Raw genomic sequence first — 16,883 nt, forward strand, 5'->3', positions numbered from 1 at the left:
TTACAGAAAATAAGTTTAAAAAAAAAAGTTACAAAATAAGATGCATATTCTTACAGGTGTTTTATGAATAAATAAACCACACATTCCATGTTTTCAGTGGATTGCAGTTAGAAGTACATCATACAGGGTAAACCACCATTCACACACAAGCAATTAGTTTTAAATAAATATATTTCTAAAAAAAAAAATACTTAACCAACACCATGACAACACAATCCAGCTGTGTTTAATGCATTACAAAGATAAGCTATCCTTTCCAAACGTGTATAGGAATTGACCATACATATTTTAGATTTCACATATTTAAGCAATCATGTAATCTTATAAAACCGTATATCTTATAACACAAAATTACAGGCGGCTGAAGAGGGGAATAGTCCAAGTTACAGTAGGTGTTCTGTTTTTTTTTTTTTTGGGGGGGGGGTTTTAAATTAATCTAGCCAGATTTAAACACGAGAATTGCAAGTTGTCGTAGGTAGATATAAATGAAATGTTTGGTTTCAAGTGACATAGCCAAAATTCCTGCCCATGATGCAGTGTCATGTAGAGTTGTGTTTCATGTCAAGTCTTTCTTAATATACGTGGTTGTGCTATTCTCAATGTTTGAAGACTGCACACTACACCGCCTCATGTTGCAGGGTTTAAATTAAGTGTGCTTACATGCTCTACTTGCGTTATCCTTAAAGAATCAGAGTTTGGAATCCCTATCATTGGAATATGGACATGGTCACCCATAATCCTCAAATCCCCTGAAAACACCCGTCAATTGCAGCAGCTCCTGAGGTCACTGAGACATCTATTTATCACAGTGGCCCTACCTCCAGTGAACCTACCGGTAAATCTTTTTCTCCTAGTCCGTAGAGGATACTGGGGACTCCGTAAGGACCATGGGGAATAGACGGGCTCCGCAGGAGACATGGGCACTAAAAATAACTTTAGGAATGGGTCTGCACTGGCTCCTCCCTCTATGCCCCTCCTCCAGACCTCAGTTAGAGAAACTGTGCCCAGAGGAGACGGACAGTACGAGTAAAGGATTTTGGAAATCCAAGGGCAAGATTCATACCAGCCCACACCATCCACACAGTATAACTTGGATTATACGAACCAGTCAACAGTATGAAACAAAACATCATCAAAGACCGATCAGAACTGCAACAAAAAACCCTTGTGCAAGTAATAACTGTATACAAGTCTTGCAGAATGAAGTCCGCACTGGGACGGGTGCCCAGCATCCTCTACGGACTAGGAGAAAAAGATTTACCAGTAGGTTTAAAATCTTATTTTCTCTTACGTCCTAGAGGATGCTGGGGACTCCGTAAGGACCATGGGGATTATACCAAAGCTCCAGACTGGGCGGGAGAGTGCGGATGACTCTGCAGCAATGATTGAGCAAACATGAGGTCCTCATCAGCCAGGGTATCAAACTTGTAGAACTTAGCAAAGGTGTTTGAACCCGACCAAGTAGCTGCTCGGCAAAGCTGTAATGCTAAGACACCTCGGGCAGCCGCCCAAGAAGAGCCCACCTTCCTAGTGGAATGGGCCTTTACCGAATTTGGTAACGGCAATCCAGCCGTAGCATGAGCCTGCTGAATCGTGTTACAGATCCAATGAGCAATAGTCTGCTTAGAAGCAGGCTGCATATAGGACAAACAGGGCCTCTGTTTTCCTAACCCGAGCCGTTCTGGCCACATAAATTTTCAATGCCCTGACCACATCCAGGGACGCTGAATCCTCCACGTCCCTTGTAGCCACAGGCACCACAATAGGTTGGTTCATATTAAAGGAAGAAACCACCTTAGGCAAAAATTGAGGACGAGTCCGCAACTCAGCTCTATCCACATGGAAAATCAGATAAGGGCTTTTGTGAGACAAAGCCGCCAACTCAGACACTCGCCGTGCCGAAGCCAAGGCCAACAACATGACCACTTTCCAAGTGAGATACATCAATTCAACTGTTTGAAGAGGTTCAAACCAGTGAGACTTAAGAAAACGTAACACCACGTTAAGGTCCCATGGTGCCACCGGAGGCGCAAAAGGAGGCTGGATATGCAGCACCCCTTTCACAAAAGTCTGGACTTCCGGAAGAGAAGCCAATTCCTTTTGAAAGAAAATGGATAGGGCCGAAATCTGAACCTTAATGGAGCCTAATTTTAGGCCCAAATTCACTCCAGTTTGCAGAAAGTGAAGAAAACGGCCCAGATGGAATTCTTCCGGAGGAGCAGTCCTGGCTTCGCACCAAGACACATACTTCCTCCATATACGGTGATAATGTTTCGCTGTCACCTCCTTCCTAGCCTTTATCAGAGTAGGAATGACCTCATCTGGAATGCCCTTCTCCGCTAGGATCCTGCGTTCAACCGCCATGCCGTCAAACGCAGACGCGGTAAGTCCTGGAACAGACAAGGCCCTTGTTGTAACAGGTCTTCCCTGAGAGGAAGAGGCCACGGATCCTCTGTGAGCATTTCCTGCAGATCCGGATACCGGGCCCTTCGAGGCTAATCTGGAGCAATGACAATTGTTTGTACACCTCTTCGCCTTATGACTCTCAGTATTTTTGACATGAGAGGAAGAGGAGGGAACACATAGACCGACTGAAACACCCACGGTGTCACTAGTGCGTCCACTGCAACCGCCTGAGGGTCCCTTGACCTGGCGCAATATCTCAGAGGTTTCCTGTTGAGGCGTGATGCCATCATGTCTATTTGAGGCAGACCCCACTGACTTACAATTTCTGCGAAGACTTCCTGATGAAGTCCCCACTCTCCGGGATGCAGATCGTGTCTGCTTAGGAAGTCTGCTTCCCAGTTGTCCACTCGCGGAATGAAGACTGCTGTCAGAGCGCTGACATGGCTCTCCGCCCATCGAAGAATCTTTGAGGCTTCTGCCATTGCGACTCTGCTCCTTGTGCTGCCTTGGCGGTTTACATGAGCCACTGCTCTGATGTTGTCTGACTGAATCAGAACCGGTAGACCTCGAAGTAAGGTCTCTGCTTGCCGAAGGCCGTTGTATATGGCCCTTAATTCCAGCACATTTATGTGCAGACAAGCTTCCTGGCTTGACCACAGACCCTGGAAGTTTCTTCCCTGCGTGACTGCTCACCAGCCTCGGAGGCTCGCGTCCATGGTTACCAGAACCCAGTCCTGAATGCCGAACCTGCGACCCTCTAGAAGGTGAGTACTCTGCAGCCACCACAGGAGAGATACCCTGGCCCTGGGGGACAGGCTGATCATTTGATGAATCTGTAGATGTGATCCGGACCACTTGTCCAGAAGGTCCCATTGAAAAGCCCTCGCATGGAACCTGCCGAAAGGAATGGCCTCGTAAGACGCCACCATTTTTCCCAGAACTCGAGTGCAGTGATGCACTGACACCCTTTCTGGCTTCAACAGGTCCCTGACCAAGCCCTGAAGTTCCTGGGCCTTTTCCATCGGGAGAAAGACCCTCTTTTGTTCCTTGTCCAGAATCATGCCTAAGAAAGGCAATCGGGTCGTTGGGACTAACTGTGACTTCGGGATATTGAGAATCCAGCCGTGCTGTTGCAACACCCTCAGGGTGAGTGATACACTGTCCAGCAACTGCTCTCTCGATCTCGCTTTTATCAGGAGATCGTCCAAGTATGGGATAATTGTGACACCCTGCTTGCGCAGGAGCACCATCATTTCTGCCATTCATTTGGTAAAAATCCTCGGGGCCGTGGAAAGCCCAAACGGCAATGTCTGAAATTGGTAATGACAATCCTGCACCACAAACCTCAGGAACGCCTGATGAGGTGGATATATGGGGACATGAAGGTATGCATCCTTTATGTCTAGGGACACCATATAATCCCCCCCTTCCAGGCTGGCGATGACCTCTCTGAGCGATTCCATCTTGAACTTGAACCTCTAAGTATAGGTTTAAGGATTTTAAATTCAGAATGGGTCTGACCGAACCGTCCGGCTTCGGGACCACAAACAGGGTTGAATAATAGCCCATCCCTTGCTGAAGCAGGGGAACTTTGACCACCACTTGTTGAAGGCACAATTTTTAAATTGCTGCCAAAACTACCTCCCTCTCCGGGGAAGAATCCGGCAGTGCCGATTTGAAAAACCGGCGAGGAGGCACCTCTTCGAATTCCAGCCTGTACCCCTGAGATACAATGTCTGTTGCCCAGGGATCCACCTGAGAGTGAACCCAGACATGGCTGAAAAGTCGAAGACGTGCCCCCACTGGGGCGGGTTCCCTCAACGGAGCTCCAGCGTCATGCGGTGGATTTAGTAGAAGCCGGGGAGGACTTCTGTTCCTGGGAACTGGCTGTAGCTGGCAGCTTTTTCCCCTTGCCCTTACCTCTGGCAAGAAAGGAAGATCCCCGAGCTCTCTTGGATTTATGCGACCGAAAGGACTGCATCTGATAATGTAGCGCTTTCTTCGGCTGTGAGGAAACATAAGGCAAAAAAATTTGATTTACCTGCAGTAGCCGTGGAAACTAGGTCCGTGAGACCTTCCCCAAACAATTCCTCACCTTTGTAAGTCAAAACCTCCATATGCCGTTTCGAGTCGGCATCACCCGTCTACTGTCGGGTCCACAGGGCTCGCCTGGCAGAAATCGCCATAGCGTTCGCTCTGGAACCCAGTCTGCCCACATCCCTCTGAGCATCTCTCATATAAAGGACCGCATCCTTAATATGACCCAGGGTCAATAAAATAGTTTCCTTATCCATCGTATCCATATCAGCAGATAAAGGTATCAGTCCACGCTATTACAGCACTACAAACCCAAGCCGACGCTATTGCCGGTCTGAGTAATGTACCAGTATGTGTGTAAATTGACTTCAAGGTAGTCTCCTGCTTGCAATCAGCAGGATCCCTGAGGGTTGCGGTATCCTGAGACGGCAGCGCCACCTTTTTGGAAAGGCGTGTTAACGCTTTGTCCACCCTTGGGGAGGATTCCCACCGTATCCTGTCCTTAATCGGGAAAGGATACGCCATAATAATCATTTTGGGAATCTGCAGTTTCTTGTCTGGAGTTTCCCAAGCACTCTCAAATAACTCATTTAGTTCATATGAAGGTGGAAAAGTAACCTCAGTCTTCTTTTCTTTAAACATGTGGACCCTCGTGTTAGGTACAGAGGGGTCATCTGTGATATGTAGCACATCCCTTATAGCCATAATCATATAATGAATACTTTTAGCCAATTTTGGCTGCAACCTCGCATCATCATAGTCGACACTGGAGTCAGAATCCGTGTCGGTATCCGTGTCTACTACTGGAGAAAGTGGACGTTTTTGAGACCCAGGCGGCCCCTGTGACATAGGGAAAGGCAGGGTATGACCCCCTGTACATTCCCTGGACTCTGCTTTGTCCAACCGTTTGTGCAATAAATTCACATTTGCATTTAAAACATTCCACATATCCAACCAGTCAGGTGTCGGCGTTGCCGACGGGGACACCACACTCATGCGCTCCACCTCATCCCGAAGAGCCTTCTGCTTCAGACATGCCGACACGTACGTACCGACACCCCACACACTCAGGGAAATCTTTAATCTGGAGACAGTTCCCCAACAAGGCCCTTTGTAGAGACAGAGAGAGTCTGCCAGCACACACCCAGCGCCAATAACCCTGGTAAAAAATACCCAGATAAAGCGCTTTTTATTATATATATACTGCGCCAAATAAGTCCCCCCCCCCCCCCCTTCTTTAAAACCCTCTGTCACCGGTGATCAGCAGGGGAGAGTCCGGGGAGCCAGCTTCTCAGCGTGTGCTCTGGAGGAAAATGGCGCTGGTGAGTGCTGAGGGACAAGCTCCGCCCCCTCAACGGCGGGCTTCGGTCCCGCTCTATTTTAAACAAACTGGCAGGGATCTCTTAAATATACCACAACCAAGTGTATTTACAGTATTTAGCCAGACCTAGAGGTTTTAACATTGCTGCCCAGGGCGCCCCCCCTGCGCCCTGCACCCAACAGTGTGCGCTGTGTGTGTTCTGTGTGGGAGCAATGGCGCGCAGCGTTACCTCAGTGAAGCTCTGAAGTCTTCTGCCGCCTCTGAAGTTTTCTATCTTCTCATACTCACCCAGTTTCTATCTTCCGGCTCTGCGAGGAGGACGGCGGTGCGGCTCCGGGACGAACCGCGAGGGGAGACCTGCGTTCTGACTCCCTCTGGAGCTAATGGTGTCCAGTAGCCTAAGAAGCAGTTGCCTAACATTTAAGTAGATCTGCTTCTCTCTCCTCAGTCCCACGATGCAGGGAGCCTGTTGCCAGCAGGTCTCCCTGAACATAAAAAACCTAACAAAATACTTTTATTCCAGGAAGCTCAGGAGAACTCCCTGTAGTGCACCCAGTCTCCTCTGGGCACAGTATTAAACTGAGGTCTGGAGGAGGGGCATAGAGGGAGGAGCCAGTGCACACCCATACCTAAAGTTCTTTTTAGTGCCCATGTCTCCTGCGGAGCCCATCTATTCACCATGGTCCTTACGGAGTCCCCAGCATCCTCTAGGACGTAATAGAAAAGGGGGGTATACACAGAGCGATAATCTAAGCAATCTGACTAGATTGCTTAGATTTTCAGCAAGATCGCTCCGTGTGTAGCCCTAACAGTGATAGCGATGCGCAGCCGTGCGCATCGCTATCGCTGGTGCTAGATTGGCCAATCTAGCAGGTCGCTCACTTCACCCGCTTGGTGAAATGAGCGCCGTCTCCCCCCGCACGCTCAGCACACATCGCGCTGTGCTGAGCGCCGGGAGAAATGTGTGCTGAGCGGTTTGCTCAGCACACATCTCTCCCGCATCGGGCCGTGAGTACTGGCTTTCAGCCAGAGATGGGGCTTCTACCTATCTATTAGAGTTTAACACCAGAGATAGCATTGTTTTCAGCTTTTTATAGCTTCCCTTGCAAAGAATGGTGAAGCCTATTTCATAAGGATCCTAGCAGTACAAACGTTAGTATGACAGGAAAGGCTCTGCCTCACCTGCCTCACCCCACCGCACGTCACTGCAGTACATGTACATATTCAATGACCAAATGCGTTATTTAAATGAAGTGCATATTTCTAGAGATTCTTTAGGCAATCTCTTTGCTAATCGCTCCCAGTCACTATCACTAAGCAGCTATGAGCATCACTCATTTGCCCCAGCTATTTTTTTTTAGTTATAGGATATTTTCTGCCACTGCAATAAGTGACAAATGAAAACAATCTCTATTGCCAGTTTTTTAAGAAATAGGCCCAAGAGTAAAAGTACCGCTTTTGCTCGCATTGTTATCTGTAGACAACAGATGTCACCTATACCCTCTTTAAATATTAGAATATACACTCCGGGAAAAATAATATGGAATGCGGAAAGACAATGGGGTATAAGTTCAACAACGTGGGACGTGAACTTGCGTGTAGATGGTGGTACTAAAACTATTGGAAGATCATTGTGAATGTCTGAGGTAATGATGCAATGCAAATTTGTTGAGATGTTTCTTTTTCAGGTGGCACTATGGGTCATACATGTGACATGACTGAGTGGCCAAAGGGAGCCATTGTTTTTGGCAGAGAGCATGGCCATAGCCTGTAGGTGGCAGTGTTTGTTGGTGTGCCCTCTAAGACAGTGAGCAGTATCCATCTACAGTAGAAGAAGCATGGACACCAAGAATCTCAGCGGCGGAACAGTGTCCAAAAGTCGATCATGACAAATCAGAACCGCAGGCATTTAGGGCGCCAAGATCCCACCAATCGATTCCAAATGCGTAAGGAACTGCTCTAACAGTACAACGCCGAACCCAGCCAACCAGTGTCAGAACGAACACTTCGGCGTGAATTGCATGGGTTGAGTTTTTAGTCGTATAGACCGGGTGCTTCCTAGGTTAACAACCATCGAAAAGAAACAGCATTGTTACTTGACCATTGAATAGTGGATACACATCATATTGTCTGATGAATCCAGATTTTGCTTATATTCTAATGACGGCCGGTCCTGAGAAGGGCTGGGGAAGCATTCCAACCAGACTGTGTCCAACGAGCTGTGCAGAAAAGAGGGGGAAGTGTCATATGCTTTGGGGGTGTATTTCGAGTGCTGGAGCTGAACCCTTGGTCGAGGTGTCCAATCGCATGAAAGTGGTGACTATGTGACATTGTCGGATCATACGGTTTTGCCATTTGTCCAGTTTCTGAAGGACTAAGACAGTGATGGGGAACCTTTAGCACTCCAGATGTTGTTGAACTACACATCCCAGCATGCCCTGCTACAGTTTTAGCATGGCCAAATAGCAAAACTAGCAGGGCAAGCTGAGATGTGTAGTTGAACAACAGCTGGAGTGCCAAAGGTTCCCCATCACTGGACTAAGACCATCTCGTGGATACACTGTTTCAGAATAACTGTACTGTCCATCGCACTAGGATTGTGCAGTATTGGTTTGCAGAGCACCAAACTCATGTGCCACATCTCCAGTGACCCTCCAATTTGCCAGATCTCAATGTCATTGAGAAATTTGGGACATGTCAGAATGGGCTGTGAAGAAGAAACACAAACACCCTCCAAATGTGGTTGCATTGAAACACTGCTTGGTCATGGAATGGGCGCAAAGCGATATGAATGTGATCCAGAGTTATATTGATAGCATGCCTCAGAAAATCTGAGCTGTCAGTAAAGCAGGTGGTGATGTTACTCCATATTAATGTCTAATGTGAGCATTCCATATTATTTTGTCCGGGGTGTTTGAGTACTACATTATGACCATTTTGCAGCGTTGAGACTGAGGTATATTTACTGTGCTATAGCTTCTAAAAAAAAAAAAGTGATGTTGCCTGTAGCAACCAATCAGGTTCCAGCTATCATTTCTCTATTACATTCTAGAAAATTATAGACAGAATCTGATTAGTTTCTCTGGGCAACACCACCAATTTTTAAATGCCTTAGCAAATCTACCCCTATGTGTTTGGATCTACTGTAAACTGAATACCATCTGTGTTGAGTTTGTATGTTTAGTTTCTGATGAAACTGATGTCTGTGCATTAGAAGATTTAGACTTTATGCTCCTGGGGCAAGGATTGAAGTGAAAGCTTAAACATTCTCATTAAAGTGCTGCATAATTTATTGGTGCTATATAAAGAATATTGATAATATGTCCTATTGATCATTAACAAAAGCAATAACTGTATTGTAGTAAATTGCACAGAATTATTAATATTAAATTCTGCTGTTCATTTCAATGCAAAAAGTACATTGTATTGACTCCTCCCCACCTCATTAGTATATTGAATACTGCTTTATTATAGCCAGCACGAGTGTGTATGAAGTGATAGTTGCTCAGTAGAAGCTCTTAAATTCACGCATTTTATATATACTCTGTAATCTGCTATTCTGTGAAATTAATCAAAATTCAAGAGAATGTAATCTATTAATTTGCTACATCAAAACTGGCTATATAGCTGCCTCTACTGTATGTAGGTGATAGCTTCAAATTTAGAAGCCGATAAGTGGCCTCTGCATGTGAACCTGAATGCATCACCCTTTAACAATAACCTTTCCAAATAGTTTAAGTCAGTGATTTCCAAACTTTTTTGAATCACGGCGCCCTAGAATATCAGAATTTTTTTCACGGCACCCCTAGGCAAAAAAATTCTTATTGAGAAATTTCGAAAGTAGGTTGCGTTTATATGTCATCTTTAGGGTCAGTTGTGTGGTGAGGGACAAGATTTGCTTCTGTTTGGCCACATATTTTATGACTGGCAGCCACCAGCACTGGTTTTGCCTATTATATTGACCATGAATATGTTGACCATGAAGAATTGGTCCTGGAACACCAACCCAGGGCACCCCTGCAAGTGTCCCGAGGCACCCCAGGGAGCCACGGCACACAGTTTGGGAACCTCTGGTTTAAGTGATGCATCTGGCAATATTTAAAAGTATCGTATTTTACTACAGAGATGCAGAAAACATTATTTTATAAAGACATACCAAAGTAAAACTACCCTGAAAAATAAACTGATGATCATTATTCATAAAAACTATCCCCCAAATGTGTATACTATGAAATGTTCTAATTTTACATCATTTAAATATTCAATGGTTTTCTCATTCATCAAGCACAGTATTGTAGACTTTTTCTTGAGAAATTATGGTCTTTTTTGGTCCAATTCCATAGACATCTTTGTGTCACATCCACCTGGTATTTACCCAGCTAAGTATATAGCAGCTGCTTGCATTAAAGACCTCCTTTTTAAGGAACATTTGTGGCTTAGATAAATCCTTGTATGTGTAGAAAAGTTTAAAGTCCTTATGTTCAAGTTCTTTGAACAAACTGTACCAGTATCTAACAACGCTGCTGTCATTTCCGCTGACTTCAAAGCCGGGCCAGTGGAGGTGGATCTCCATAATAAGCTGTCCAACCTGCTCGACAGTGCCCTCTAGAATGAGGTTTTCCAAGATCTTCCATTCTGCACTTTCCATGTCTGCTTTAAGGACATCAATCTGTAAGTAATCATAACGAAAATCATGACAAGCAGTATTAGTCACATTTGCAGCTACTTCACTAAACTTTCAGATACAATATCCATCAACTCAATGAGCGCAACAAGCATTCATATACTAACACCTTTATCAGGCAATCTAAATAAAGTTTTAAAATTTAATTTCTCTTACGTCCTAGAGGATGCGGGGGACTCCAAAAGTACCATGTGGTATAGACGGAATCCGCAGGAGACATGGGCACACTATAAGACTTTGAATGGGTGTGAACTGGCTCCTCCCTCTGTGCCCCTCAGTTAGATTTGTGCCCAGAGAGACTGGACACACACTAGGGGAGCTCTCCTGAGTTTCTCTGAAAAGACTTTGTTAGGTTTTTTATTTTCAGAGAGACCTGCTGGTTACAGGCTCCCTGCTTCGCGGGACTGAGGGGAGAGAAGTCAGACCTACTTCTTCTTAGTTAAGGGCTCTGCTTCTTAGGCTACTGGACACCATTAGCTCCAGAGGGTTCGATCACTTGGTGCGCCTAGCTGCTTGTTCCCGGAGCCGCGCCGTCAACCCCCTCACAGAAGCCAGAAGAAAGAAGCCGGGTGAGTATAAAGAAGATCAGAAGACTTCAGTGACGGCAGAAGACTTCAGTAATGAGGTACTGCACAGCAGTCGCGCTGGGCGCCATGGTCCCATACTCACTTCAGATGGCACTTGCAGGGTACAGGGCACAGGGGGGGCGCCCTGGGTAGCATGATTACTGGAGTGATAAACTTGCCAAAATATATATATTGTAAGTGCCTAGGCACTAAATATAGCCCCCACCAGTATAAATATTAAAATTTTGAGCGGTACTACAGCGCGCCGTTGAGGGGGCGTGGCTTAGCCCTCACAGCTTACCAGCGCCATTTTCTCTTCACAGGCTGCAGAGACGCTGGCCCGGACCTCCACTCTCCTGCACAAGTAACAGGAAGCAAAACAGGGGGGGGCACAGAAATTTGGTGCTATTAACCCTTTAATATAACAGCGCAGACATCTGAGGCAGTGTGTATTTGCTCTACTGGAATAGGCGCTGAGGTGTGAGCTGGTAAACTCCCTCTGTGTTTCTCTAACAGGCTTTCCTGTAGGTCTGTCCCCTATAGCCAGTGTGTTTGTGCATGTCGGTACGTGTGTGTCGACATGTCGGAGGCTGAGTGTTCCTCCCCGGAGGAAATTGCAGTGGGTGCAGATAAGGAGCTGGGAGTGACTCTGTCGGTACCGCCGACCGCTGATTGGGTGAATATGTTGAGTACATTGAATGCAAATGTGGCGTTATTGACTAGAAGACTGGATAAATCTGATTCTCAGACGCACACGTAGAGAAATTCCTTGGAGGACGCTTTGTCTCAGGTACAGGCCCCCTCAGGGTCACAAAAGCGTTCATTTACCCAGATGGCGGATACTGATACCGACACGGACTCTGATTCCAGTGTCGACTATAGTGAGGCCAGTTTACATCCAAAATTGGTTAAGAGTAATCAGTACATGATTGTGGCAATTAAAGATGTTTTACATATTTCTGAAGTACCTGCTGTTCCAGATACAAGGGTTTGTTTGTATAAGGGAAAAAAGCCTGAGGTGACGTTTCCCCCCTCTCATGAGCTGAACGCTCTTTGTGAAAAAACTTGGGAATCTCCTGACAAAAGGTGGCAGATTCCCAAGAGAATTCTAATGGCATATCCTTTCCCCTCTGACGACAGGGAAAAGTGGGAGACATCTCCCAATGTGGACAAGGCTTTATCACGGCTGTCCAAGAAGGTGGCGCTTCCGTTTCCTGACACTGCTGCCCTTACAGACCCTGCGGATCGTACGCAGGAAACAACCTTAAAAGCCATTTATGTCACTACGGGTGCACTGCTCAGACCTGCCGTGGCATCGGCATGGGTGAGTAGTGCTATTGGTAAGTGGGCAGATAATTTGGCATCTGACATGGATACCCTGGATAGGGATAACATTCTTTTGACTCTCGGTTATATCGGGGACGCTGCAGCTTACCTAAAGGATGCGGCGAGGGATATTGGCCTCTTGGGGTCAAGGCCCAATGCCATGGCAATCTCGGCCAGGAGAGCGCTGTGGATTCATCAATGGAATGCTGATGCCGACTCTAAGAAAGCTATGGAAGCTCTCCCATATAAAGGTAGTGTCTTGTTTGGTGACGGCCTCGCTGACCTGGTGTCTACGGCTACAGCGGGTAAGTCATCCTTTCTTCATTATGTTCCTGCACAACAGAAAAAGATGCCCCATTATCAGATGCAGTCCTTTCGGCCTAATAAATACAAAAAAGGAAGAGGGTCGTCCTTCCTTGCCTCTAAAGGTAGAGGAAGGGGAAAAAGGTCGCCTGCTGTGCCAGTCTCTCAGGACCAGAAGTCCTCCCCGGCTTCTGCCAAGTCCACCGCATGACGCTGGGGCTCCTCTACAGGAGTCCGTACCGGTGGGGGCGCATCTCCGAATCTTCAGTCAGGTCTGGTTTCACTCGGGCCTGGATTCTTGGGTGTTAGACATAGTGTCCCAAGGGTACAAACTGGAGTTTCAGGAGGTACCCCCCACCGATTTTTCAAATCAGCCTTGCCAGTTTCTATCCCAGAAAGGGAAGTAGTGAGTGCTGCAATACAAAAGCTGTGTCAACAGCGTGTCATTGTCACGGTACCCCCGTCTCAACGGGGAGAAGGGTTTTATTCGAGCCTCTTTGTCGTACCAAAGCCGGATGGCTCGGTCAGACCGATCCTGAACCTAAAATCCCTCAATCTGTATTTGAAAACTTTCAAGTTCGAGATGGAATCTCTTCGAGCAGTGATCTCCAGTCTGGAAGGGGGAGGGGGGATTTTATGGCGTCAGTCGACATAAAAGATGCCTACTTACATGTCCCAATATATCCTCCACATCAAGCTTTCCTGAGGTTTGCGGTTCAGGATTGTTATTACCAATTTCATATGTTGCCGTTTGGTCTTTCCACGGCCCCGAGGGTCTTCAAAGTAATGGCGGAAATGATGGTACTCCTACGCAAGCAGGGTGTCACAATTATCCCGTACTTGGACGATCTCCTGATAAAGGTGAGATCAAAGGAGCAGTTGCTAAGAAACGTGGCACTCTCCCTGACAGTTCTGCAACAAAATGGTTGGATTCTAAATTTGCCAAAGTCACAGTTGATTCCGACAATTCGGCTGTCTTTCTTGGGCATGATCCTGGACACGGAACTGCAGAGAGTGTTTCTCCCAGCGGGATAAGCTCTGGAAATCCAGACCATGGTCAAGGAGATTCTGAAACCGGCAAGAGTGTCGATCCATCAATGCACTCGGGTGCTGGGGAAGATGGTTGCAGCTTACGAAGCAATTCCGTTTGGCAGGTTTCATGCCCGGGTATTTCAGTGGGACCTGTTGGACAAGTGGTCCGGGTCTCACCTACACATGCACCGGAAAATAAGTCTATCTTCCCGGACCAGAATATCTCTCCTGTGGTGGCTTCAAAGTTCTCACCTCCTAGAGGGACGCAGGTTCGGGATCCAGGATTGGGTCCTGGTGACCACTGATGCAAGTCTCCGAGGCTGGGGAGCAGTCACACAGGGAAAAAATTTCCAGGGAAAATGGTCAAGCCAGGAAGCTTGTCTGCACATAAGCGTTCTGGAACTAAGAGCCATCTACAACGGCCTTCTGCAAGCGGAACATTTTCTTCGAGGTCTACTTGTCCTGATTCAGTCGGACAACGTAACAGCGGTGGCGTACATAAACCGCCAGGGCGGAACAAAGAGCAGAGCGGCTATGGCGGAGGCCACAAAGGTTCTCCGCTGGGCGGAAAAGCATGTAAGTGCTCTGTCATCGGTTTTCCTTCTGGGCGTGGACAACTGGGAAGCAGACTTCCTCAGAAGACACGATCTCCATCCAGGAGAGTGGGGTCTTCATCAAGATGTCTTTGCAGAAGTGACAAGTCGTTGGGGAATTCCTCAAATAGACATGATGGCGTCTCGCCTCAACAAGAAGCTACAGAGGGGCCGTGCATCTTCCAGGACTTACCGCGGTTGCGTTTGACGGCGTAGAAGTTGAACGCCAAATCCTAGCTCGAAAGGGTATTCCCGGGGAAGTCATCCCCACTCTCCTTAAGGCTAGAAAGGAGGTCACGGCGAAGCATTTTCACCGTATTTGGATAAAGTATGTGTCTTGGTGTGAAGCCAAGAAGGCTCCTACGGAGGAGTTTTAGCTGGGTCGTTTCCTCCATTTTTTACAGGCAGGCGTGGATGCAGGCCTGAAATTAGGTTCCATTAAAGTGCAGATTTCGGCTTTATCTATTTTATTTCAAAAAGAATTGGCCGCCCTTCCAGAGGTTCAGACTTTCGTGAAGGGAGTGCTGCACATCCATCCTCCGTTTGTGCCACCCGTGGCACCGTGGGATCTTGACGTGGTGTTGCAATTTCTTATGTCTCACTGGTTTGAACCTTTTGCGAAAGGTTGAGTTGAAATTTCTCACTTGGAAAGTGGTCATGCTTTTGGCCTTGGCGTCCGCAAGACGGGTGTCGGAATTGGCGGCTTTGTCTCACAAGAGCCCCTATTTGAATTACCATGTGGATAGAGCGGAATTGAGAACTCGGCAACAATTTCTGCCGAAGGTGGTTTCTTCGTTTCACATAAACCAACCTATTGTGGTGCCGGTGGCTATGGATGCCTTGGCTGTGTCAAAATCTCTCGATGTAGTTAGAGCTTTGAAAATTTATGTCGCCAGAACGGCTAAAATTAGGAAATCAGAGGCTCTGTTTGTCCTATATGCTCCCAACAGAATTGGGGCTTCTGCTTCCAAGCAAATTATTGCACGCTGGATCTGTAATACGATTCGGCATGCTCATTCTACGGCTGGATTGCCGTTGCCGAAGTCAGTGAAAGCCCATTCTACCAGGAAGGTGGGCTCATCTTGGGCGGCTGCCCGAGGAGTCTCGGCGCTTCAACTTTGCCGAGCAGCTACGTGGTCGGGTTCAAACACTTTTGCTAAGTTCTACAAGTTTGATACCCTGGCTGATGAGGACCTCATGTTTGCTCAACCGGTGCTGCAAAAACGTCCGCACTCTCCCACCCGGTCTGGAGCTTTGGTATAGACCCCATGGTCCTTCTGGAGTCCCCAGCATACTCTAGGACGAAAGAGAAAATAGGATTTTAATACCTACCAGTAAATCCTTTTCTCCTAGTCCGTAGAGGATGCTGGGCGCCCATCCCAGTGCGGACTGGTTTTTGCAGTTGTATTGATAGTTATTGCTCCTGTTACACGACGGTTGTGTATCGGTTATGTTCAGCTTGTTGCTGTTTTAGTTCATGCTGTTAACTGGTATTGCTTACAAGCCATGTTGTACGGTGTATTGTGGTGTGAGCTGGTGTATTTCTCACCCTTGGTTAACAAAAATCCTTTTTCTCAAAATGTCCATCTCCCTGGGCACAGTTCCTATAACTGAGGTCTGGAGGAGGGGCATAGAGGGAGGAGCCAGTTCACACTCATTCAAAGTCTTATAGTGTGCCCATGTCTCCTGCGGATCCCGTCTATACCCCATGGTCCTTTTGGAGTCCCCAGCATCCTCTACGGACTAGGAGAAAAGGATTTACCGGTAGGTATTAAAATCCTATTTTTCAAATCTGTTTTCGTACATGTATGTTCTTTGTGTATCTTAGGGTCAACAGACAAACTGCCGAAATCTAGCAACTTGCGGCAATTCTAAGGATATTATATTTGGCCCAGAGAAAGACTTTATAGATGCAGAAGTTTAATTAAAAGAAGATAGATTACGTGTAATCAGGCATCTAGTCCTACTGCTGGAAGTCCTAAATGGTATCCAGACTGTACTTTACCATCCACGTGGACCACAGCTGGTAATAGTAACCTGTGCGAGGCACCTTACCCACAGCACAGGGATGCAATAAACTAGTTGGGGCTCCCTGCACTCTGACGGCGAAAATGACACAAAAAAAGGTATGTCTACCATTTTCCATGTCAGCTGTAGCTATCGACTGTTCCAGTGTCTACCTTTTCCATGGGGACCTAAAGACCTTATTGACTTTTTTCATGTCGACCATATGGGTTCGACCTAATTAGGGTTGATATAATGATCCATACCCATGCCAAATACAAGGCGGAGGTGCACCTGTACAGTGAATGAAAATGCATTCAGTAGAAGAGCATGATGGCACTTAATTCCACTGGTAAGATTACAAATTACTTCTATAAAGACCAGCCCTCTTACACTGTTCATTATTGTGCCCCCATCGCAGAACGTATGAGATGGCAGTATTACTCCATCCATAACAGTAGGTAGCGATAGCACTGCACCTAACCACACTGCAAAAAAATGTTCTAAAAACAAATATTAATAATTGTTTCATTCAAGGCATAACCTGTATAGATAAATTGTTTTTTTCTAATCATCATGTCCTGACTTGGTCTGTGGGTAGGGCTGATAGA

The 16,883-nt window shown here is 46.7% G+C and overlaps 1 protein-coding gene across 1 annotated transcript in view; it reads right to left on the reverse strand.

Annotated features, from left to right (window-relative positions):
- Positions 1-204: 204 nt before the first annotated feature.
- The window catches only part of METTL24 (methyltransferase like 24), a 139,563-nt gene continuing 122,884 nt past the window's right edge, over positions 205-16,883 (reverse strand). The window contains exon 5 of the mRNA XM_063917129.1: positions 205-10,433. Within this exon, the coding sequence (XP_063773199.1) occupies positions 10,119-10,433 (315 nt within the window). The 3' untranslated portion in view covers positions 205-10,118. The remainder of the gene's footprint in view (positions 10,434-16,883) is intronic.

The sequence above is a fragment of the Pseudophryne corroboree genome, chromosome 4 (genome assembly GCF_028390025.1).
Source record: "Pseudophryne corroboree isolate aPseCor3 chromosome 4, aPseCor3.hap2, whole genome shotgun sequence".
NCBI classification, from domain to species: domain Eukaryota; kingdom Metazoa; phylum Chordata; class Amphibia; order Anura; family Myobatrachidae; genus Pseudophryne; species Pseudophryne corroboree.